At 39.1% G+C, this 26,544-nt stretch overlaps 1 protein-coding gene across 2 annotated transcripts in view; it reads left to right on the forward strand.

The window, feature by feature from the left end:
• cdh5 (cadherin 5) overlaps positions 1–10,808 on the forward strand; it is a 46,399-nt gene extending 35,591 nt beyond the window's left edge. The window contains exons 14-15 of one of the 2 annotated variants that reach the window (XM_028006648.1): positions 1,295–1,427; positions 4,676–5,060. In XM_028006648.1, the coding sequence (XP_027862449.1) occupies positions 1,295–1,427; positions 4,676–5,060 (518 nt within the window). Of the gene's footprint in view, positions 1–1,294; positions 1,428–4,675 lie in introns of both variants that reach the window. The other variant, XM_028006647.1, reaches the window with a different exon arrangement.
• Positions 10,809–26,544: the final 15,736 nt, after the last annotated feature.

A 26,544-nucleotide genomic window follows, 5' to 3' on the forward strand; every position in this document is an offset into this window, starting at 1 on the left:
TTCACATCAACATTTTCAGTCTTAATCTGACTAAATCACATGGTTTTACTTCAAATATTGTTTCAACCTGTGAACAATTCTGACAATAAACCATAAAAAATTTTTAATGGTGTGCATGAGCATCAAAATTAAGATTATCTAGCAGTGGCTACTTCCTGCTCACAGGAGGCTCTGTCTGACAGACCAGCACTGGTATCTAAGCAACCACCAATGGCAACCGAGCGGCCTGCTTTGGGAAATGAGAAGGATGCTAAAGCAAATGGTCACACGCTTAATTGCTTTTTTCCTCTGCTGGTTATTAACATATATAGGCTAGCATTAGCATTGGCTGGACTGGTAGTCAGCATAGATAGGCTGGCATAGCATTGGCTAGGCTGGTAATTAGCATGCCCAGGCTAGTCACCCATGACTTTCTTCTTTAAAGGGAACTTTATCAGGGAAATTGGTTGGCATATAATACCTGGAAGTGCCATGCATTATATCCCTTAACAGCTTAATGTGACACCATATGATGCATAATACTAAACATACTGTATAAGACTAAACATGATATATAATATGGAGGTTAAGTTAGCTTCCAGTTGAGGTTTCTGATTTGACAAATGGCTATCGGGCGATTCTGCTGATTCTGCATCATAATATAATAGAGGACATTTTATAATTTTATTTTTAGTCATTAATTCTTTTTTTAAAGTTTTTTTTTAGATTAATGGCTCATATTGAACAGCAAACTGAATTGAATCATAACGCCATTTTCTTCTTTATTCTCTCACTTCCTTGTCTGTGCCTCACCCTCTCTGAACCTTTTCTCTCTTCATCTATTTGCTCCTCTGTTTTGAGTTTCTCTCCTTCTGACTCATCCTCTTCCACATTGTTTTCTTACTCATTTCCACTTCCTTTCTTGTGTTTACTCCCTCCTTCCTCTCCCTTTGTGCAGATTGTTTCTGCTGGAGTCTGGCTGACTTTGTTCCTTTCAGGTTTCCTCCTGTTATCTTCTTGCTGATGTGCTACTTGTTTCAAGGCCTACTTCTCATTTTGTTTTGGTTTTCTAACCATCTCATTTTACATTCTCTGTGGCTCTAACATCACCAACATGACTACATCTTTTCTGTAATCATTTTTTTTTAACCATATATGTTTTACATTTTCAGTCAAGAGGACCCAAATGCATTATTTACATTTATTTCTGTCTCTCAGATGGTAATCTTAGATTCAGATATTTGCACTTTTGCATCAGATATTCTTCTTGCAATGATTAGTATTATAGACATTAATATTTATTTACTTTGTACAGTGATAGTGATCCTGATTGTGATGAGGAAACATTATCAGAAGGATTCTTTGGCCAGTATGAAGAACAGCGGTGAGATCCATGAGCAGCTGGTCACATATGATGAGGAAGGAGGAGGAGAGATGGACACAAATGGGTATGTAGAAAAAAAGTATATATATTTCATATAAACCTGAGGAAGACATTTTGTCCGTTGCAGTTTTCTCCATGAAAATCAAGATAATTTCTGTTCTTTTTCTTGCAATTTTCTTTTCTTTATCCTTGTGAGGTTGTGACTTCCCTTGGTGATTTTCTCTTTTGTGCTTCATTTCCACTAAGGGGAAATAAAAACATCAGCTCTAGAAACTCAAGTATTTTCTGCGGTTCCAAGAAGTTTGGCTGACCATAGTACAGTCTGATTGGAAAAATTCAAGAACGTTTTGATGATTTGTAAAGTACAGAAAATACAGCAAAGGTTTTACCCATCCAGATCCAAAAAGCGCTTTGAAAACAAAATATTTAGAAATAGCACATCAGAAAAGGAAGATATTTTTAAAAAGTTAGTTTTTTTTTTTACCCCTCCAGGGGGTCTTTTGTGGGCTCTAGTGTCCCTTTTTACGAAAGTAGGCTGACAGGAATGGGGAAGACATGCGGCAAATGTCGCCGGGTCCGGGAGTCGAACCCGCGACGGCCGCGTCGAGGACTCAAGGCCTCCAAATATGGGTCGCGCTAATCCCTACGCCATCACGGCACACCGTAAAAATTTAGTTTTTAATTATTTAAAATACCATTGAAAAGTTATTTTATTTCTGCAATTCAAGTCAAAAAGTGACACTCACCTGTTTGTGGTTCAGTCAGGGGTGAAACTAGTTTTACATTCTTGGTGGTACTATGGCAAAAATCGTCAGTGGCTCATTGTGAGAACCAAATAAAATCATAAGATTTTACTCTACTGTATGGATAACACAGAGAGTAGAAGCCCTTCAAAATGTGGAAAAATTACAGATTTTGGTTCTGCCACAAGGGGTGGAAAGTAATAAGTTACAATTGCTGTAATTACAATTTGCCTAATTTGTCCTGTAAATTGTTTGCAATACCTGAACTTTTACTTTTTTGTATTTGTTTCAAATAAAGTTACTCTGTTACAATTGAAATCATATTCATTAATGAATAAAGATAGAACATAAGACAAAACCAGAAAAAACCTCATTGATCTTTCAGCTGGGTTTCTTTTAAGATTTCATGGCGTTGCATCAATGGGAAGACAGAGGAGTAAAACCTATCAAGTTAACTTCTGAGAAAAAGAAAACATCTTGCTGAATTTAATGCATATTTTAATAGGCAGCAGATTTATTATACATTGTAAACTTGAATAATATTTTAACAACAAATGGAAATGTCAATTTTATCAGCTATACAATAATTTGTATTGATTAAAACTGAAAACAGAACATCAGATGGTTAGTTGTGAGTCGGTTATTTAAAACTAGATAGGAGTAACAAATAGTAGCTTACATAAGATATTGGAAATTAGTGTCTCATTAAAAATACATATAATAATTTGTATTGCTTTTTTATTTATAAATGTGCTGTTTTAAATAAAAACAGTTTGAGGCCAATATGTTCTCTTTTCCTTTGTGATGAGCAGAACTATTGCTCAACAAAAGTTAAATTGTAATTAGGTCCTTGTTACTTTTAATATTAGTAACTTTCTTGTATTTAAGTGCTTTTTTCTTCCTAAATAACTCACTGTCTTTTTTTTTCCTTTTTTTGAACAAATTAATCATTGCTTTCTGCACCTTATCAGGTTTTGAGAGTTAGGGTTGGGTTAGAAATTTCCCTGTGTTTTTTTGCGGTGTTTTCCCATTTTTTTATTTTAAAGTCTATAAATAAATAATCGATTTATAGTTCATCCTGACCCAATGCAAGCGGCATTTTCTATGTCCGTGGACCACCTGTGTAAAATGTCCCAGTCCATAAATCAAACGCAGCAATCTGATCAGCAAGCACCGTCTTTTAGAGGAAGATGTGCGTAATTCGCTATCATTTAATACGAGTTATATCTCTGGTCAAGTTAATAAGCAGTTGTTTTTTAGGTGTGCCATGCTGTTTTAATTGAGCAAAATAACATGAAACACACCAAGATACTTACCGTTTGCTTTTAATTGCTTTAATTGTCAGGAAGACAGACAATAAACATAGCGGAGAACGCTATGTTTAATGGTTTGAAGGCTGTTGAGGAAACAGCCTCAACAGCCCGGCTGTCAACAGCCGGCAGGGAGGCAGAGAGAGGGGCTCCATCACGCAGCAAGGACGGAATAAGAAAAAATGCGATTTATAAACAGATGAACTCGTGTTTTAGACTGCCTATTGCTAGCAGAAATGCAGCCGATCTGAAAGATAGTTTTATTGCAGCTGTTCTGCTGGTACTGCGTACCAGCACCGGTCTTGAATTTCGCGCAAGATGAGTTTACTTTCACCCCCTGGGTTCAGTATTTGTAGAATTTTTACTGACGAGATTTTTACAGACCGACGCCCAATGCTAATTAACAACAGCCAATCCAAGAGCAGTGTTCCTTTGTTTTGCTGCTGATTGGCTGAATCTCCAAAGAGTGTCCATGAGGAAGACTGAACCATGAAAGCAGGCAGATGTGAGCATTTTTAGCAAACACCAAATGTACATTAATATGATTTAATACGATTTGTGGAAACAGAAGCTAACAGCTGCAGAGGTCAGCCTTTTGCAGTTGCTTCAGTTCCCTCAAATACCAGGACAAATACAGTCTTATATAAAAATCTATTCATGTGCGTCAGTTTTTGAAGTAAATTATTAAGTTTTTTCTTTCACTCAGAATGGTTGAGTGTCGAGGTGAGGCCAACAGATTTACAACAAATGGAAATGATTTACAACAAGTGGAGTGCAACAGCATCGCCATGATGCGCCACTTGATGAATATATGAGAAACTTCATATGAAATTTCTTTGGGTTTATTTAAAATGTAGCGGACACAGAGATGAAGAAGAAAGGGAGAAGAGTGGGGAAAAGGTTTAAAGGTGAAAAGGAGTCAGGCTAGAAGTCTGTTTCTAAACCTGCAGAAAGAGAAAAAACAAAGCAGAGAAACCACAACAACAATCAGCATGTGCAGGGAATGACAATCCTGGCATCACTGAAAAGTTCACAGGACAGGCAGTACAAGCCTTAGTGGCAACTCCAGCTAAACTAAGAGTTTATCTGAAAAACACCTGAATCTAAACACCACTGTGTGTGTTTAATAAATTAACATTTTTTCTAGGTCTTCTAATTTCCTAGGAGTTACATTTCTCATAGCCCTAGGATCTGTTTGCATGCTGACCAGTTATTAAGTCTTAAGCTCAATCAATGAAATTGTCTGTATTTTGTTCCAGCTACGACGTTTCAATTCTCACCTCGGCGTGTAACGACAGCTCCCTACTCCGCCACCCCGACCGCCGCTCCCACCCCTCCATGTACGCCATGGTCCAGAAACCCCACCACCTCTCTCAGCCCACAGCCTGCAAAGGCGACATGGCAGCCATGATCGATATGAAGAAAGACGAGGCCGACCACGACCGAGACGGATTCCCATATGACACTCTACACATCTATGGCTATGAGGGACCAGAGTCTCTGGCGGGAAGCCTCAGCTCTCTGGACAGTTCCTCCTCAGGATCAAACTTGGATTACGACTTCCTCAATGACTGGGGGCCGAGGTTCAAGGCACTGGCTGAGCTGTATGGCGTGGACGGTGCCGACTACTACCATCAGTACTGAGAGCAAACTTGACAACCCCCCCGCCAAGTGCCTCACAGGTTCACGTCTAGTTGAAAATAGCCATAGAAATAGGACAGACAGAAGCAGGAAACAGAAAACAGGAACATCTCCTTACAGCAGGCAGACAGCCGAGCGTCCCCAAGACACTTCACCAAACACAATTTTGTTTTCACTCTGTTATCATGTGTGATTCAGCAATCCATTTTTGTTTGTGTCGCTTACCTATTCACTCATAATCACTAAGCAACCTTCATCAACATCCAGGAGGTTCCAACACGATGAATGAAGTTGACGTGGGTCAGGATTTTACTTTATGCTCTAAAAAGCTGGAAAAAACTCGCCAAAATAAGACTTTTGTTTCTCACTAAAGGGCAGAGAGGCAGTAGGGATGGTGTGATATGAAACTATTGGTGTTTTAAAACTTTAACTTTTGTAATTGTTTGTACACCTTGTAAACCTAATCAGAACTGATCTGGGATTATGAATTTGTTAATGTTAGTCATGTTCTTAGTATATACTTTTACTCCAATATGAAGCAACTTTTTTGATTACACACAAAGTGTTGCTGATAAATCCCTTTTTCTTCACCTATTCAAACTTTTGAACAAGTTTTCTAAATGTGAACACATTCATAAACTCTTGGACTTGATGTGATTTTATATGAAGTATGAAACCGTATAGACTTCCCAACATGGACTCTTATCCTTAGATAAGACTTCCTCTCTTAAGAGAAAGTCTTATATTGATTTCAGTCCTACTTGGAATGTTACACACTCCAAGTGAAAGCAACACTTTTCTGAACTTTGTTACTTTCAAATAGGATTGCTTGGGGATTTTAATGAACAACAAAAAAAAAAAAACACAGGAATTTGAGCTGTGACGGTTTGGAGGTGTTTGATCACAGCGAGGTGACGGCTGGCTTTTCTTTATCTGAGACATTATTAACATCCATCTTTGGCTCTGAGCTCCAGTGGGTTTTCTCAGTGATATTTAATGTCTTCATGGAGCAAATAAGTAATTTTTCTTCTTTTTCGCTCACCATCGGGTGTCTAAGCAGCAGTCATGTTTAAAACTTTTAAAATGAGTTAAATTTAGCCCATATTTAGATTTTTATGGGTTAAAACCTGAACATAAAGGCCAGTTTGGTTACCAAGGTGTTGTGTGCCTTCATAGGCCAGACTTCCTCTGTGCTGAGAAAACTAGACAATAGAAAGACGGAAAGGAAATGGCTCTACTGCTGCTCTGACAGAATTACAGCTTGTTCCTGGCTTTTATTTGACAGAACTCATCATCACAGTTATTGTTGTGATGAAAGCTGCGTCCTCAGAGGCAGAGTCAAACAAACCTAATTGACTCGGATCAGGAAGCAGAGAGCAGCAGCTGCAGCTTGTTGGGCTGCAGTGATGTGCCTGATGTGCTTTGATAACTTTAACCTCTCAGCCTCTTCGGCTTCTGTCCGCTCATCGAACCTCCAACTTAAAATCAAAGTTTTCTTTGGCTGATTATTGATCTGTGGCTCAGATTTGTTTTTAAGAACAGCATTCAAAATATTTTTGACTTCCTGAAATGAGTCAGTAGTTCATATGAAAGATGGTGTCGTCTCGCCGTGTGTGAGAGAGCAGTCACTGTAGAACAAAATTTTAATGTTATTTTTACAAATGCACCATATATATTAGCAATAATATCTGTATTGGACAATATTTGTCATTTTTTAGCATATCAGTATCGGTCTGTTAAATACACATTTTCATATAGGTTCATCCTAAAGAACGTTTTAATTAAATTATTACAAATTTCCAATTGAGCCATAGACAACAACCTACTAAGTCACCATGTTAAGCTAGTTGTTTTTGCTAGATTAGCAAAAACAGCTGTGTACATTTGTATTCGCCTGACGATCTCCTAACTTTTCCTTAAAGATTTGACAGAAGCTGCCATTATTTCCAAATACTCCATAATTCCTGACAGACTGAAGGTTTAAACCTGAACAGCTCTGTTTAGCCTTCCTGTTATCTCCTGAAACAGTCTGTCTCTCTGCCTGCAAACACATGTCATGATATAGTGGCTGCTTGTATTCAACATGCTGAATACACAGCTTCAGCTTAATTAGATTCTTACAACTCTGTTGTGCTATAATTTAATTTCAAATACTTTGATACTGCAAGTTAGCTTCTAGCTGTCTTCATTCAGTAATAGCATCCACATCAAAGAGTTTTGGCCTCAATCTGACTTGGCAGTGCGTTCGTACTATTTTTGACTTTCTGCCTGATGAGTTACTGATCAGAGCCAAACAAACTGAAATTCATCTAATTCTGGTCTCAAGTCAATTTTTTGTTTCAACTTTTGTTGATTTTTAGTGCAGATATGGAAAATAATGAAGACCTTGTAGGGTACAAAATGCAGTTTTAAGAATCTTGAAGGCTTTGCTGAGACTCATAGCTATCGATGCTGAATTCCTCCTGTTCTTATTATTGCCACTTATTTTTCCCACAACTTGCAGATACACTTTAATGGAAATATGATTCAGTCACTTTGCTAAAAACATCAACGGAGTGACAGATAATCAATAGATAAATGAGACCAAAGCAGCTCTTTCTCAGAACAGTTTATATGGAGAATGAAAACGAAACGTAAAGTCACATTTTTATTTTTGTGTTAAGTTTTATGCTGATATACAAATCAAAGTTACAAATCTTGACTAATCCAATCCTGTTTGGACCTCACACATTACATTTACAGTATATACTGTATTTCCATGTGAATAACTGGTAGCAACAAATCATTCAAAATGTCTCTCTCTTTTCTTTGGGACATTTTGAATGAACGTTCTCTGCTGGGTTTCTGGCTCCTGGGTAACTGGAGTAATCAGGAGTAACTACTCCCCCACAGACCTCCTGACCTTTAACCCTGGCCTATGGAGCAACTGGCTGAGAGCCTGACTATTACTCATTACCATTTAAATAATAACAGGCTGGTCATAAATGATGGCTTCTGCCATTAAAAACTCATTCATAACCGGCCAGAAAGCAAAAAGGTCACTAACTGTGTGCAGTAATGACATCACGCCGTTGTTCTGAAAATCCACTTTGTGCGTTACTGACGGCTCCTTTGTTTAGAAATGTATTTTTTCTCTCCAGCTTTAGTTTATTTGCTCTGCTGTTTATTCTGTTTTTCTTGGCCTGCAGTGCTTCTTTAAAAGACGGACCTGCTGGAAATGTCACAGGATAAACGTGGGAACAATAGCTGGAAGCCGACTCTGCTTACTTCACTTTTATATTTATATACAATGAGAGCAGAATGTTGCCGTATCTGCCCGCTTCCCCCTTTTTTTTGTCCTTTAATCAGCTAAAGCAAACAGCGGACCCAGCTTCCTGTCCATCTGGGAGCTGGCCCCGCCCTTTCCTGTCTGCATTATCTCTCGTATTGTGTTGACTTCCTGTTAGGAGGAGGTGGGAAGTGTCTTGGAGGGGAAGAGGGAGCGATTTGAGTAGAAACACGGGATGAGGGGAAGGAACGGGGGTTAGAGTGGGATAAGGAGGGACAAGGGGAGAGGAGAAACACTAAAGAACAAAATGTCTGATGAAATATTGGGGCATAACACAAAACATGAGAAAAACCTTCTTTATGAAGCATTACATTTCTTTTCCGAAATCTAAATTTCAGATGAATCTTAAAATAATGTGAGAAATTATCATACAATATACATGAAAATGTAAACAGTTTTAGGCCATAAAATCAAAAGGACCAAAGTTGGGATGGGAAGAAAACACTGGACTGGAGCTTTTTTTTTTAAAGGTTTTATTGGCTCTAGCCTTTGTTTGATAGTGAATTGACAGGAAAGTGGGTAATGAGAGAAGGGGAGACATGCGGCAAAGGTCACTAGGCCTGGAATCGAACCTGTGACGGCCGCGTCGAGGACTGAGGCCTCCTTATATGGGTTGGAGGCCTTAGTTGGAGACTAAGGCCCAACTAAGGGGTACTATGATGCTATGCACCCCTGGGCTGGTGCATTTAAAATCCCTACAATGTATCAGTGTTATTTTGACATATTTTAGAACTCATTACACCCTTTAATCTGTCATGTATTGTCATCATTTATGTATTTACGCTTGTTTTTGAAAACAGTGTGTATGTCTAAAAAATAGAAAAGGATCTGCCAGACAACACACAAGTTCAGTATGTTTTTTTCATCAAGAAATGTTTGCTGAACAGTTTTCTTGCAGAAAATGTACAGACATTTTTAAAAGATGAAGATGAGAAATTGAATGCACCTTTTGTTTTATAAATGTGACTTGTGTGTTAGTGTATGCACTCGGTTCGAGTGGTTGTCGTTTCACAAACCACTGAGATTTGTAAATGAGCTCACAACTTGAGAAAGGTTTTTATTTTCCGTAAAAACTTTAAGAGAAATGATGGGATTTTTAAATATGTCATGGCAAAAGCAATCTTATTAATGTTAGTATAAAACCAAATTAGTTGGTCTTGGAGGAAACTAATGGCTAATTAAAGAAGACTAAAGGAGACAACAGTGTGAAAAGTGTCCTAAAGCAAACATTATTTTAAAACCTTTAAACCATTGACATGAGCATTCGCAGGTTATTGGTAAAGAAGCCACAAACAGAAAGTGGAGGTTAACATTTTGTGAAAATGGAACATGTGAAACATTTCAAGTCAAAGTAACAACTTAAACTGAGAAGCATTTTAAAAATCTATGGAGTTCACTTGAGCTGCTGTAATTATTATTTTTTGCTTTTTACGTTATATAGACAGCTACTGTAACTGGAAATACCATTTTCATTCTCAGTTTGGAAGATCATCAGGTTGGCGCACAACCTCCAACCTCTATTTTTTGTAATAATCAGCGACTTCTGTGTAAATAACTACCAAATTGAAACATGACTTTGATTTGAAGGTTGATAAAATAGCTTTTGCATAAACTGCCCTAAGATTTTTGAAAATTTTAAGTTGTTTAAACCAATAGAAGCCCGCTTTTGTTTTGGTCTGCCTTTAGTTTGACCTTCTGCTTTAATATGACTTTATAGTAAATGAAGATACTAAGACTTATTCTCTCCATATAACCTTTCAACATAAGAGCTCTTCAAAATATATCCATTAAAAATAGCTAAAACAGTTGTAGGATATTAATGGTGTTTCTTTTGTCAATAGAAAAACTCCGCTTGGATTCAGACAATAAAAACAAATGTCTCAGGGTGGGATCCAGGCAAATAACATTGTTTTACATTTATAACAAAACAAGCAAAAACATCTCTAGAATTAATAACACTGGTCTAAAATGAACTTATTTGAATATTTTGTGCATTCCTCAAGAGATTTTACTTTGAGAAAATCTATGTAGAAAAAAATGTGCCCAACAGCAGTATTTGCTTTTCTTTGTTATTTCTAAATTTGGCATTTTTTTATTTATGAAAAAAAAAATCTACAGAAAATTGCTTTTGAAGAATGGGCCATAATGATTGGTTTTAGTCTCCATTGCATTCATGTACATACACATACACGTCAATCACATAGAAGCAACAATGTTTTTTTTCTTTATGTAAATATGGAGGTTTGTAGGGGAGAACCATGTGCCTTCATTCTTAATATATACATATATATATATATATATACACACACACTTTTTTATGGTTAACACAACATTTTCTATGTTATTTTATGGTGTATAGCAGCTACTTTTTATTACCTGCCATTATTTGTAAGTGTAGCTACAAAATAAATGCCAAAAAAGTCTCGTTTGTAATCTTTTTTTTTTTCCTTTCAGTTGAATATTTTTTAATCTCCAACAAAGTATTAGTAGCGAAACGTTTAAATAGCAGACCAACACAGTGTGTATATAGAAGGAAAACAAGACATGGCTTTTATATTTTAGAAATACAAATCAGAGCATTGTGAGAGAAGGCTAGCCTGCTGGCTTAAAAGGCTAATCAGTCTGCCACTTTCAAGAAGTCTTTTTTTTAATGTAAAGTTTCAAATGTTATTTGGGAGTAAAGTAAAGGTGTGTGGCCTGTTACTGTTATTATGGTAATGGTTTTTGGAAAACAGAGCTGGTGTGCTAATAGGCTTATGTTATATTATGTGTAGGCTAGCTAACTGAGCCAACAGCCCAGCTAAAAACCAGCTGGTATCAGCCTGCTAGACTCTTAGTTGTCATTTTACAAACCGCAGAGTTTAAGAGTTGTGAGTTCTCAAGTTGAGCTCATAACTTGAGAAAAGTTTTTATTTTCCGTAAAAACCTTAAGAGAAATGATGGGATTTTTAAATATGTCATGGCGAAAGCAATAAACATCTTATTAATGTTAGTATAAAACCAAATTAGTTGGTCTTGGAGGAAGCTAATGGCTAATTAAAGAAGACTAAAGGAGACTACAGTGTAAAAAGTGTCCTAATGCAAACATTATTTAAAAACCTTTAAGCCATTGACATGAGCATTCACAAGTTATTGGTAAGTTAATATTCCTCACAAAAACCATGTTTACTGACAAACCTCAACTAAATCCAGCAGAGGTTTATTACATATTTTGCTTCAGTCTTGCACTTGTGAGTGAAACACAAGGATACTTTTAAAAGGTTATATAGAAAATGCACCGGAACACAAATTGAATTCTACACAATCTGTTAACAATTTCCTAAAACATTTTTATTTTAAAAACATGGCTTCAGGCCTACTACTCAGTCCCTGAAAAGAAAGGGTGTGAAGACAATTTCAATTATTCAATCAAATAAATTGTCACAACAATAGATGAAACTCAGGAATGTTGTGCAATTTAAATTTTTGGACCCAAATAAGTTGCTCAACAACGCCACCCTGGGAATTTCACCCAGGGAATATTACCTTCTTTTTAAGTCACATAGATTCAGTTATGGAAACGAGACATCTGAGACAGTTTCAAATTTACAAAAAGCTATTTATTAAATTCTTTTAAAAATACCCTTCTTTATAACAAAAAATTAAGAAAAACAGAATAAACTACAGTAGCTGAGGTCACCGGCAGAAGGGGCCACTATAGGAACGGCATCCACCAAACACAGCAAACAAAAACCTTTTAAAGCACCAGATGCAGTGAGACAACCCAAACTCAGGAATCACGGCACACAGAAGAGGAAGATACCGTCACCACAACTACACCGCCACCAGACCTCAGCAACTGCAAACAGAAAAGACAGTTAATAAAAGCAACAACCTTGAACCTAATACAACAAAAGAAAAACAATGTCAGCCCAAATAAACAGTTATATTAAAAACCGAAAGGGCTGGAAACAAAATTAAAAAAAACATAACATAGAAAATACAAGTTAAAATATAATCAGAACCAGGTATGGCCCCCTGGCCATGCTGCAGCAGGAGGCGAACTGGGCGCGTCGATGCCGCACCCCAAACATCACTTTAATTTGGGTGTGTAGCTGCCACCACTGTGGCAGCTGTGTAGCTGTGACTTTGATTGGTAGGTAAATGTGCAGAAATCCGGGAGACAAAAGAGCAGCTACGGTAAAATATGGGGAGACCTATAAAAGTTAATTAGTCACCGTTTCAAACAAAACTGCAACAAACTGGAGCTTACAATGAGCATTAATTCCTTACCTGCCAATCCATACAAACGCACACACATTCGCAGAACGAGGAAGAGGAGGAGAGCAACAGAGTGGCGTTTTACCTACGATCACACTTCAATTTAGATTTTCTGACAAAGATCAGCTATAATGCAGGGAAAGAGGACACCTACCACCAGGAAATCAAAGCAGCATGCACCACACTTAACGATTTGTTGCCGTTTACCGGCAGAACCCACGAGACGGATACAACGGGCTCAGAAGGTGACCCATTTTCCTGGGATGCAGTTTGACGCAATGACCTACTAGAAGTTAAGGCAGAAGCAACCACCAGGGGTTCCCTTTTGTACAGGAGGCAAGTTATTTGGAGGAAGGTGATCAGGAGGAACAACACCAACCACAAGTTTTAGCATGGTACGGTGCACCTGTCTTACTTTAGTCTAGTCATCCAGAGGTACAATGGTGTAAATAGAGCCACCCTCTGATGCCCTCAACACCTTGAACTTCACAGAGTTCCATCGGCCCCTTGTCTTATGAGGCCCCCTAACAGTAAATAGAATAGAATAGAATAGAATAGAATTACTTTATTCATCCCAGCAGGGAAATTATTTCGCAGTTACAGCAGCATAGAGACAAGACACACAACATCCACCACTGAGTAGCAATGTAGACAAGATAAAATAAGAATAAAATATGACATGCTGTCAATATAAAAAGCAGCTTAGAGCAGACCTTGCAAGGATTCAAAATGCAGAACAGAATGTATATATGTACAGCAGTGTGCCACAGTGCAGTTGTGCAAAATTGGACTGATTAGTGCAGAACAGTGATTTAGCTTTTATTGTACAGTGAGATGGCATGTGGCAGGAAGGACTTCCTGTATCTGTCCCTCCGACAGCGGAGCTGGAGCAGCCTATGTGAGAAGGTGCTCCGCTGTCTGTCCACTATGTGGTGGAGAGGGTGCTGTTTATTGTCCATAATAGACAGAACCTTCTTCAATGTCCTCCTCTCCACCACAGTTTCCAGGGATTCCAGCCTTAGTCCCAGTACAGAGCCAGCTTTCCTGATGATTTTGTCTAGTCTATTAGAGTCGCCGGCTCTGATGCTGCTTCCCCAACACACAGCAGCAAAGAAGATGGCACCAGCAACAACACTGCGATAAAAGGTCTCCAGCATCTTGCTGCACACATTGAAGGATCTCAGCTTCCTTAAAAAATAGAGTCTGCTCATCCCCTTCCTGCACACAGCGTCAGTGTTAGATGCCCAGTCCAGTCTGTTGCCGATTACAACTCCCAGGTATTTGTAATCCTCCACCTCCTCCACCACTTCCCCTTTGATCTATAGTGGCCGTGAAAGTATCTTCTTCCTTCTGAAGTCAATCACCATCTCTCTGGTCTTACTAATGTTGAGCGTGATTCTGGTCAGACCACTCCACAAAGCTGTCCACCAGTGTCCTGTACTCCCCCTCACCTCCATCCCCTATACACCCGACAACCGCTGAGTCATCAGAAAACTTCTGTAGGTGACATGATTCAGAGTTGTACTGGAAATCAGTGGTGTACAAGGTGAAGAGAAAGGGAGAAAGCACAGTTCCCTATGGAGCTCCTACGTCACTGACCACCACATCAGACAGGACACTGCCCAGACGGACAAACTGTGGCCTGCCTGTCAAGTAGTCAGTCACCCAGGAGATCACTGAGTCGTTGACACCCATCCTCCGCAGCTTCTCACCCAGCAGCAGAGGCTGGATGGTGTTGAAGGCACTGGAGAAATCAAAGAATGTGATTCTCACAGTGTCTCCTCCACCATCCAGGTGCGACAGTGCTCGTTGCAGCAGGAAGATGACGGCATCGTCCACTCCTAAGTGGGGCTGGTAGGCAAATTGCAGGGGGTCTAGAAACGTCCTCACCTGAGGCCTCAGCAGGACCAGGACCAGTCTCTCCATGACCTTCATCACATGAGATGTGAGAGCGACTGGTCTGTAGTCCTCTGGGTCGGCTGGCCTTGGCTTCTTGGGAACAGGAACCACATGTGATTTCTTCCACCGCAGCGGGACTCTCTCCAGCCTCAAACTGAGGTTGTACATGTGTGCCAGTACCGGGGCCAGCTGGATGGAGCAGGTCTTCAAGATCCGTGGTGTAATGCCATCAGGTCCTGCAGCCTTCCCCTGGTGTAATCGCTCCAAATGTCTCTCAACCTGGCCTGTAGACACCGTTAGCTGGGGGTGGGTGTTGTTGTCTGCAGTGGAGATGGGGGAGGAGGGGGAGGGGGGCTGAAGGAGAGGTGGTGTGCTGGAGAATGCCAGTAGGTGGATTGAACAACTTGGGGCAGTGTGGATGTGTGGGGGGATGGTGGTGGTATGGGAGTAGCAGGTGAACTGAACCTGTTGAAAAACTGGTTGAACTGGTTTGCTCTATCCCGGCCCCCAGACATCTGTGTGTCCTTCCCCTTCATTCCAGCGATGTTCTTCATTCCTTTTCACACATCTCTCACACTGTTCTGCTCGAGTTTGGACTCAACTCGAGTCCAAACAAGAGAAACATACAGTATATGCATTTTATTTTAGACATTAGGCTACCTAATGAAAATGTTAAAATATTTTGTTTCAAATTTTTATGGAAACACCTTAAAATCATTGTTCCTTTTTAACCAAGGTTACCAAACCACTATTGTAATTACTCCTGCCATTTCATGTCTAATATTAAGTAATATGTTTAGTTGAAATTTGCTAGTCAAAATCCAGAACTACGTCCACATTTTGTTTAGAAAAATGAGGCAAAAAGAATTACGCATGTGCGAGATATTGAAGTAGAATCTGAAATCGGTTTATATAATCCCAAAGCATTTGCGGATTACATGATTAGTGCCATATTTTAACCAGGTCAGTGGAAGAGTGTCCATGGATCTACATGTGAACCTGGTTCTGATTAAAAGCGACTTCCATATGTAACAGTTGCAAAACGGATCAATAACGTGACACTGGAATCAGGATCTGCGTGAGTTTATTCATATAAGACAGTGTGGGACACACTCACTCATCGGGTACGATACACAGTCAGTCAGATCCCAGCAGCTCAGTTAGGCAGCTTCTGCCTGGCTGCTGCAGCTACGTCACAGAACTTTTCTTTGTGCAACACCAATAACCGTCCTCCCAGAACAATATTTAGGAACCAAAAATAAAAGCAGTATAAAACAGAAATAGCCCTGCTGTAATGCAAAGGCAATAACAGACATGTCAATTCAACAAAAAGGTGTTTTGAGAAGGTTCATAAGAAAAATAAATAAATAAATAAAATTAACTCAGCTACACATATACTGGTTGAGATCAGTTTATTTGTGTCAAACATTCTGGCTGTAAGAAATCCCCCCTGATCTCTTTCAACTTAATCAAATGGGATCAAATGTGACCTGGAGGAAATCCTGTGTTTTTCTACAAGTGTAAATGAACCACAGGGTGGTGCTGATCTCTTATCATCTGGGGAGAGCTTGTGGATTTCAGGGTCAGTCCTCTTTACGTGTGATCGTGTTTGTGAGAGATTTGACTGATTGTCCAAGAGGGGAAGGGGGCAAAAACCAACGGTGGGAAGCAGACCCACTTTGAGAAGGAAGAGGTCAAAGAGACATTTTAGCAAAGACGTGTTGAGGACTTGGAAACACAACATGCACAGAAATTAAGATGAGGGGTTTGTGCACAAAATGACTTTAAAGCACCAGATTTACATTCAGTTTTATTTTCACTCTGCTGTAACTTTCTAATTCTTCAATGTCAACCTGTTAATTTTTTGAAAGTGTGGAAACCTAAACAATAAAGTTTTTCATTGGAGTCAGAAAATGATTCATGCAACCACTAAACCATTATCTGCACTTCTGAAAAAGTATAGATATGCAGTATCTAGATGTCTTCTACATCAAGAGGGTTTGATAACATTTAGATAAGATTTTGTTTCAGGATATGAAGCATTTTGTCGTGGTGTTATATGAGAAAGATCTAAACTAAAGTGTTACCTGATAGATGTGGTTTCACTGCAAAGAAGTAGAGATTCATTTACCAGGGTTTGTTTCACCCACAGGACAGTATAGAGGAGATGATTCTATCAACTGTGTGAAGGTTTTGCATAAACCAGCCAGAGAGACGTTGAAGAAAATTCAAAATATAATCTTAATTTATTAACAAAAAAAAAATCCAAAAATGATAAATTGGGCTGAGGTCAACATAACAAAGTAGTGGTAACAGAACAAACTCAAGCACAAACTGACCTAACAAAGAAGACATGAGGGGAACTTAAATAGTGGCTGGTCAGACCATTAACACACACTAGGGGGTAATTAAACCCACAAAAACCTAACAAATATTGGTCAGAATGTTACTAAATCTATAAATGAAATAAATATCAGAATTTAACTAACTTTCCACAAGAAGAAACATTAAATAAATGGTAAAATTAAACTAAAGACCAAATTTCCCCCTCCCCTGGTGAACAAATGGAATGGCCCGCTGAGGAAGTTTGACACCCATATATGGACACCAATCATCTGTATGATTTTCAGGAACAGGTCCAGAGGAAACTGGTAACTCAAAAGAAAGAAATTAATTTGTTATATTTAACAAAATATACAAACAACTGACACATAAAGTTAACTAAATGGGTGCACAACAAATAGTTAACTAAACAGTCAGACTAATGAAAACAAATTTAAAGATAAAAATCTAAACTACTCACTAATCAATCTATAAAGTAATATTAAGGGAAAACAAAAAACCATTACCAATAGTGTCTGCGTGTGACAGTCGGGACAGCTGTCACAAACTGGAAACCAGGAACAAAGAGGTCACACACTGAGGAAACTGAAGCACACACTGCAATCTGCTTTACCAGGTTCACCAATGGACAGACAGGTTACAGTGTTCACAATCCAGTCAGGAACAACTGTCCAGGTCAATAATAAGGTAGGCAGAGACGGCATAACTGGTCCAGAATCCATGAGGCAATAATCATGTTCAGGTACAGGAAGAGAGTTCAGACCTAGAATCAGAATTACTAACAGGACAGACAGGAAGCAGGTAGGAGGAATAAAACAGGTCAGGATTAGAAATAAGACAATCATGAAGCCAGTTTCCCACAACCACATACTAGATTCATTCTGCTAGTTTAGATCTTGTGAAACTGGAGCTATTGTTCACTATGAGTCTTATGATTACAAGAAACCAGTGAGATTATTAGAGCTTGGTAACACGGTGACTTATCCTCTATGCATATTATACACACTGTGGTCATAAAGGCATGGTCAGCATTAATAATCAATTCGTACTAAAGGTGCAAAGAAAATGTCCTCCCACCATGACACCCCCACCACAAGAACAGCTAATTAAAGGCAGGATAAAGCATGTTGCTCACACCAAATTCTGGCTCTACTATTTGAACGTTGCTATTAAATCAAGACCAACCAATCTGTGTGAATCAAGCCTTTAGTTTTGTGTCCTCAGTTGACGGGAAATTCAAAGATTATTTTCTGCATAAATTGATTGTGATGAGCTGCTATTTGAACTACTGTTGCCTTTGTACCATCTTGATGTTGAAAGTTCAGACATCAACAAGGTGTCAAATTCAAACAGATTTTGCTCACTGGATATTTGCTGTTACTCTTTTTGGGGGTCATTCACCATAAAACTAAAACATGATTTAATCTCATTGTGTCAGCAGTTTTTGACCAGCCATCAACAACCGAAGTCTTCCCTACAAAACTTCACCAGGTCAACTTTTCCATGTTTGAGTAGAGCTGAGGCTGTGTCCTTGGCTATTTAGCTTTCTGCATGTCTCTGTTTCTATCTTCTATTGTCTGCCTGGACAGCATTTCCACAAATTCTAAGTTTTTGATTATCTTGACCCTCAAGTGTCCTTTGCAGTGACACAGTCCAAAACAGCTATGTGAGACAGAAAGATACTGTGCAAATTCAGAGTCATCAGTTATTCAGGTGAGGAGGACAGCTGGGAAACAGGACATATGTCATTAAGAAGGAGGGAAAGATGGTGAATCAGCAGAGAGGACTGCAGCAGGACAGTGTGATAGGCTCCATCACACTGTGGTTTCTCTAAATGTGATTACATGGAGAATATGAGAGGATAATCCTCTGAAGCTGGATCAAAGAAAGTCTAAAATTCAACGTGGGTTTCTGTTTGCACAAACAGAAAAAGTTGATATCCGCAGTTTTTTACATGACGGCAGCATGCAATCCTGTCAGGATATAGAATGTATATGTAGCTTTGACTACATGAGTAGATAAGGTTAGCAGGAAGCTGCCACTTCCTGTGCATACTACAGCTGTGCCAAAAGCTGCTTTGTTAAATGGACCTCATACATTATTTTTGCATGCAAGGATTCATCATGTGCAAAGTGCTTTTAAAATTGTATCATTTTTAAGTTCTGCTAAATTGCCTATGTCAAAATGATATCCAAATTATTACAAAAATCTGGCAACTGTCCCTTGAATCCAGTCAGTGTTTGAAGCAACATCAACCTTTTAGCTTTGAATCACTGAACCCAGCAGATGTAGCTCAACCAAAATAAACCCAGAGGGTAAAACAGGCAGATGCTATCAAAGAGAGGAAAGAAATCTATTCATGCACTGTTATCATTTCAAGCCCAAAAGCCCCTTTGGTGATTCATTACAGATGATGGTTGAGCACCAAAGCAATGTTCAAACCCTGACAAAACTGATTCCCAAAGAAATCTCAGGAGTTCAAATGACTGCAGGAAAATGTGTGGAAAATTAGCTACAAATCCTGTTGAATTTGCTGCTTAACGCGAAGCTGCAGCATTAGAAATGGAACCAGTGATGCATCCAAAACGGTGTCAGTGTAAAGCTATTTATGGGAAACTTTGAAGGTAAATATGGAAAAGGAATAAAAGGGCCACGTGGAATGCTCTAAAAAAGCTCATTACAACTATTCAGCAAAGCTTGTTAGCAGATCTTGGTATATTGTTCTGTAAAAGCTAATTCCAAAATGTAAAAAATCTGTAAACATCTATAAAACAGTATACTATCCAAAATAGCATAGTATTTTGGATTATTTAGTATATTTAGAATAAATTAAATTATAATCAGATTTTAAGATAATTTTTGATGAAATGGTTTTGTATGCAGAAACAAAAATAATAGCTTTCTTACTAATGTTAGAAATAATAAATTAGAATCAGCAGCAACTGCAGATAAAATGTGCTGCTCCTGGTCAATAACTGTTAAGAAGCTCAGATTGATTCACCTATCTTTGCATTGGACCTAGTGAAAGCTGGAATCAAAATTAAATTCCTCATTTTCTAACACAGAATCTTCATTAAGCCTGAGAACAGCTACTGTATAGAAAATGTTGCTTTGTAGAAAATGTTTGGCAATGGCAGAAGGTCCTACACAGAGTTGAACTCATATCTCTGGAATCAAAGGCCAGAGTGGTGACCATTACACCATGGGACACTCCACGTACCAGATCAGTGTGATCACCTACAACATCCTGTGATAAACTTGACCCCTTGGGTTTAGGGGGTGGGTTGTCTGGTTTGGAACCAGAGACCTTTTACATGTTAGGGAAACATGACAACCACAACACCACAGAGTCTGATCTTCTGTTGGCGCTGGGTAGAGGTTACAAAACTTGTGATCTCCTGTATGAAATAAGGCAGGAGTAGAGGCTTGACAGTTTGTTCATCTTCAGTGCTATCTACAGCCCTTCAATAAAATTAGCATGTTTGATAGAACTGTGAATGAAGAGTTAAGTTTGAGGGATTTAAGATGGTAGCCGTTAATCCTGCTCTGATTAGTTGTTAGCTTAATTTCTTTTGAAAATAATTCTGTTTCTCTAAACAGCGATCATTCTAACTGCTGTCAATCCCAAATCTTCAGGCATTGTGTCAGAGCCCAACCTGACCATACCAATTAACTTTAATTAAAGGCCTGAGCCTGAAGTAAACCCAACATACTGTATTACTTTAATTAAGCCTTTACTGTCTTTGTACCATAAAAAAAATCAGTGTAACTTCCTCTGTTTTTAACTTTTAACATCTTCCAGCTCCATCTTGTCACTTGCTATAATTGCAGGTTGAGTCAGTTGCTAATTCCCTAGGATGTGTGATTGATAGGAGTGGAGCAGAGCGAATCTAAACTCTAATCTACAGCTTCTTGGATACTTATTTTACACAACTACTCCACACAAAACAAACACTCCCTGAAGTTCCCAGGTTCTGCGTTCTAGTGTCAAAAGCAACTTGATATTGTTTCTAAGACACACTAAACACATTAAACATGAACATAAATGTGAAATGTGTGTGTTTTCACAAGGTTTGCTTTGCTTCATGTCCCTCAGTTGGGTCTTTTTAGCAGATGTGTTTCTGTGTTTGTCATAAGGAAAATGACAAACACAGCAGAAAAGTGGATAGACTGACATTGGCAGATTTTAGGATTTTATTTCCTTGCCTCAAGCACGACCGCTCACACACACTGGCTAGCCTTACATACGAATAATCACTGGAAACTCCTCATTCCTCTTCAGAGCAGCACTATGGTCAACAATCACAAAAATAAGACAGCATCACACACACACACACATAGCTTAGTTCAAAACAGCCACTAAAAGATCCAGAGCTGCCTCAGATATAGACGGCCAACATGTCACTGAGCGTTTGAGGGGAACCGCAGACAGGCTGCGGTTTGGCAACAAAAACCAATAAAAACAGAAAGAAAAAAGCAAGAAATGTTGTGGCAAATAATCCCCAGGGAAATGTTTTCCTCTGGAAGACTAATGGCTTTCCCTGAAGAAATCCAGAGTGCTCACAAAAGGTTAACTTTGAACAAAGCCTGACTCTGGAGCTTTTGCCCAGTATCCTGCTATTAATCAGCAGCTGACAAGGAAGAAGGAAGCCCATTCAGTTTTTACCTCCATAAACCGGAAAGCATGTCGGCTTCTCATGGACACAGACAATGTGTGGTACGTCTATGGTTTAAAATTAAAATACTGTCTTTATGTTTGATCATTATAATCAAGTCTAGGATCAATAAAAAAATGGTATATTTTGCAACACATTTACTAAAGGTGGAAGCAAACTTTGACCCATGTTATTAATTGTTGTGGTTTTGCCTGTTGTATTACTGCAGTCATTGTGATATTCCTAATTTGTATGGAGAAACTAAATCTGAAATACTAAATGACAGAAAATGAGCATAAACTGTCAATCCACAGGCACAAAAAACCTGGCAGAACTTTGTCTCCACCCTGTGGTTTAAAATATGAACTACAAGAGCTGTAGTTCTCTTATTGAGCAATGTGTTTAGTTATTGAAGACAGATAAATTAAGAAAATACAGACTGGACGGCGTTATGGTCTGGCTCTAGAACCATAACAAATCAAAGGGAAGCAATGCATGGGATAACTTAAAATGGGATTTATTTAACAAAAAAATCATAACTCTTTGGAGAGGAGAGGGAGAAAGGAGAGAGGGTGGCAGACAGAAAAGAATGGGCTGGTGAGTGAGAAAACACTTAAGCTGGATGGGATGTCATTCTGGAGACACTGACCAGCTGCCTTCACTTCCAAACAGCACCAAGAATAGGGATGTTAAAGACCCAGAGGAAAGGCCTTGGGCTGTAACAATGGTATCCCAGAAAACAAAATAAAAAACAATCATTTTTTACAAAACTGATTATTTCCAGCTGATATTAACAGCAGGCTTACTAATTATACAATTACAATTGTACAATTATATTGATGACAAAATGTTGTGAATCTATTCTCTGAAAACATTTAGCCTCTTACAGATTTCTTCTGTTTGTCAAATTTAAATGTTTCTGTTTCAAATGTTAATGAGACAAAGATCAATAAAACAAAAATACCTCTGTTTTTACATGTCCTGTTCAGCTGTGTAGCGCTCAGAATTGTCTGAATACCAAGGTTTACTTTCACTAGTGGAGCAGTACATCTTTGTTTATTTTTTAGACATTTGTGTCAAATGCAATGGACATAGAGTTGGAACAGTCAGGAAAAAGACTGTTCTTTACCATAATTTCAAAAAGGTAAAATGGAAAGAAGGATAAAGTGAATCCCACATTTAAAAAAAAAAACTTCCATTAAAACATTAAAATTAGATCTGTGTCTGCTGTTACTTTATAAGCTAACAGGTTTGTCCTCTTTGCTCACCATAAGTTCATAAATGTTCTACTGCACTAGCTATAAAATATGAGAAAATATATCACTTTTCAAATGCAGCCAAGTTGTTTCCTCAGGGACAAAAACAAAGATTGTGTGTCCAGCTGAGGCACGAGAGCTTATGTTTGTTTTCCAAGACCGCCAGTGTGAAGCATGTTTAAATCCTCTAAATGTTTATCGTTTCAGAATATTATCAAAACTCTTGAAACAGTGATTCTCACAGGCTCTTGTTCCATTTCTCTGTTTGCAACACGATGGAGATGAACGGTTGTGGCCAAATGGACATGTTAGAAAGCTTTCAAAACTTGTTTTGACACAAACTCAATTAACTAAGAAGCAAACAAACGTTTATCTTCAGGTAGAAACTTTAAGTTTACATGATATGAGGCCTTCATAGTTCTACATCAGAGGAATGTATCCTAAAAAATATTTCTGGTATTCAATATCATTTCAATCTGTAGAGACTTGCACGGAGAAAAAGCAGCAGTTAGAAAGTTTTATTGGCCCAAAGTTTTGGCACTCGGACACTGGCAGAAGATGTGCATGCTGAGAATCGCCGCGAGCTTGGATGATCGGCTCGGGGCGAAGCTCAGGGTAGTCTTCCCCCCCAAAACAGGGTGCCGGGCCGAGGCCGGGCCGTGGCCTGCAGACTGTTTGAGCCTTGTTAGGCACGACAGCTGATGGCCGGCTGGCTGAAGGGGCCAGTGCGGCTGTCCACCTTGGCAGAAAGGGAAGGAAGGATTGCTGAAACGCCCCGCCACCAGTGTTTTGCTATGAATGCTTACCCATTGCCTGAGAGCAGTGAGAATGGAGGAGAGGTCTGTGAGGATAGCAGAGGAGGATGCCGCTGATGACCAGTAGTTGGGTTGATGAGAGGGAGCTATGACTGAGCCTTGAGGGGCAGTGCGAGGCTGCCCATGATCCAAATATGAGGCCTGGAAATGCCCAAAGGGATTTCACATAAATCCTGGATTTCTAAGAAATTTAGGGACCAGGCAGAGATGTGGAGCTTTACGAGAGAGGAACATGGGTGTTGAGCCGAGCTCGCAAACTTAGGAGCATGGCTCGAAAGAGGCACAGATACAGAACCTGTGATGTCCCTTTGAGCATTCTAAAACTAATAGATTACTAAAATGGGCTGGTGAACAAATTGCTGCTGAGATAAGCTATTTAAGGTGATGGATATAAATGGCAGTTTTTACCATCGTTCCTCAAGGAAAGGTAATGTTTTATATTTGTATCACATTTCCAGTGACAAAGCATCCAGTGACAAAGTTGGCATGTCAACTTAGGGGGGAAAAAAGTAAAAACATGCTCTTTTAATAGGTTTTTATTTTGGAATTAAACATCAGATCGGGCTGGTTTTGGTTCTAGAGGTGTTTTTCTGCCATCCAGAAGTGAGAGAAGTCACTGGAAACAGAGTTTTTCAGCATTGCTTAATGGCCCCAATTATTTCTGATACATTATTTCTTTTTGCAACTGCATAAATACAAAGTCTAAACATGAAGCCGCTGGAAAACTACTTGCAGTAGATCAAACATGCTAACATGGTTGACGTGGCTGTAGCGCGCTTTTCTAGATCTCCGGTGTTTTCTAGAGCTTGCTTAAAACCATGCATATATAAAACTGTTGAGAATAAAATTATCATAGAGGATGAATTTTTACACTTTCTTTCTATCAAACTAAAGACTCTAATCCAGGATGAGAATGTTTTGTTGGCCGTCAACACTTTTGACTCAGACTGGATAGAAACATCAAAGAAGATGCTGTATGAGCTCTGCACTTCTTTCTCAGCGTAACATCTCGTATAAAGGAGCACAACAGGTTATATGGCTATATTATGGACAAAAAGCCTGGACTCAGTGATAAATGTCATTAGATTAGATGTGGATTGGTGTATTGACGTGAAACAGCATGACAAAGAATTTATTATTTTAAATTTCTATGCTCCATATGAATGTCATTATAATGAAGAAGAATACCTTAGTAAACTTGCTCATATTAGCTCTTTTATGCAAAATGAGAAGTCAAAAGGTATCTATGTTATGGTTGACATGAATGCAGACATCTCAGATAAAAACTTGTTGTTTGCTAAACACCTGATTCATTTTTGTACAGATTCTAATTTAATATCGTCAAGTAAAGAAGTGTTGCCAGCTGCAAGTTACACTTATGTAAGTGAAGCCCGGCATACTACATCTTGGTCGGACCATTGTATCACTACAGCAGATGCTCATGCTGCTTTGGTATACATTAATTTCTTATACAATGTGTCCACTGTTGATCACATCCCCTTCGAGGTATCAATTAGATTTGATCATATACCCGCAACTGTAAATGTGAACAGTAATCAAAAACAGACTCGTATAGAGTGGTCTTCTTTATCTACTGAACAAATAGCCCGTTATTATGCCCAAACTCTAGTACAGTTTGGGCATAATAAAACTGTAACACACCAAAACACACCGAAATGTGTGTTTCGGTGTGTCTGGGTGAGTGTGTGGTTTCCTAAACTAAACAAAAATAAAGAAAATAAGTTCAAAGTGTCCTATCATTATATCATTATACCTTAGATAAACTAAGAAGGAAATAGATAACACCTAATTAAGCTCAACCTCTAAATCACTATTAATAAGCAACACTAAGACAAGTTAACTAATAACCATGCCTCTGCACCCGCCAAGTAGATATGTATGTTCAGCACAACACTCTACAATACAGCAGATAGCTCAGACTTAGCCACAGGTGAAATAATAGCAAATGAATAAACTTCAAATCACTCATTTAGTTGCAGTAAACACTCAAATATAGCAACTTACTTATCAATGACGCACACTTATAAGGACAACACGCATATCTTGCAAGTCTCTCCCATGTGTTAGCACAGTGGCTCGGACACCGAACTTCCCCACCAGATATCAGCAACATTGGTTACGGCAATGTGACGACATCATCACTGCCCTAACTACGGTAGGCCTCAAAGGGACAAAAGTAACACTGAACAGAAATCACGTAATACAAACACTAGTACTCAACATCAAACTTAAACTATTTAAGGGTCTTTTGAACAGCCGCCCCCAAATGTGTACAATACATTTGCTCAAACAAAAGACACTAGTTAGGGCGACCTTGCGCCTGGGGGTCACTGTCCTCATCAGGTATGGCAGGGAGGATCAAAAGCCGAGCCACAGGTCGAGTGTAAGTTCTGTCATTAATCTTCACATCTGCTGACCTGATGTGTCCATCAGGACTTGGGTGAACCTTGATGATGTGTCCCATGGGCCAGAGAGCCCTGGGGAGATGAGGATCCACGATCATGGCAATCGTCCCTTCTCTGATGTCATCTGTAGAGGTTTGCTATTTCTGGCGGGCCTGAACTCCAGGTAGATATAGACAAAAAAAGCGTGCCCAAAAATGGTCAGCAAGCACTTGGGCATGCATCCGTGCCTCCGCCATCTTTTTTCCCAAGATGGCGGCGCACGCAGTTGCAGCGACTCATTGCTCTCTCGGTCGGTGCTATGTTTGGCTGCTTGTGTACGTGTTGATTTGTGTTCCGTACTCGTCATGTCGGACAAACAAAATACACAGTCAGGACGATCTCCTGACGATCGGTGCCCGCTACGAACTAGATGTTACAGCTGATTTTCAACGCTTGTTCAACATCCCGGGGGACATAGCGAGGAGCCCCGGCGCGCCGTGGATTACCATCACAGCAGGGAGGAAGC

This window comes from Xiphophorus couchianus, chromosome 22 (genome assembly GCF_001444195.1).
Source record: "Xiphophorus couchianus chromosome 22, X_couchianus-1.0, whole genome shotgun sequence".
Lineage (NCBI taxonomy): Eukaryota > Metazoa > Chordata > Actinopteri > Cyprinodontiformes > Poeciliidae > Xiphophorus > Xiphophorus couchianus.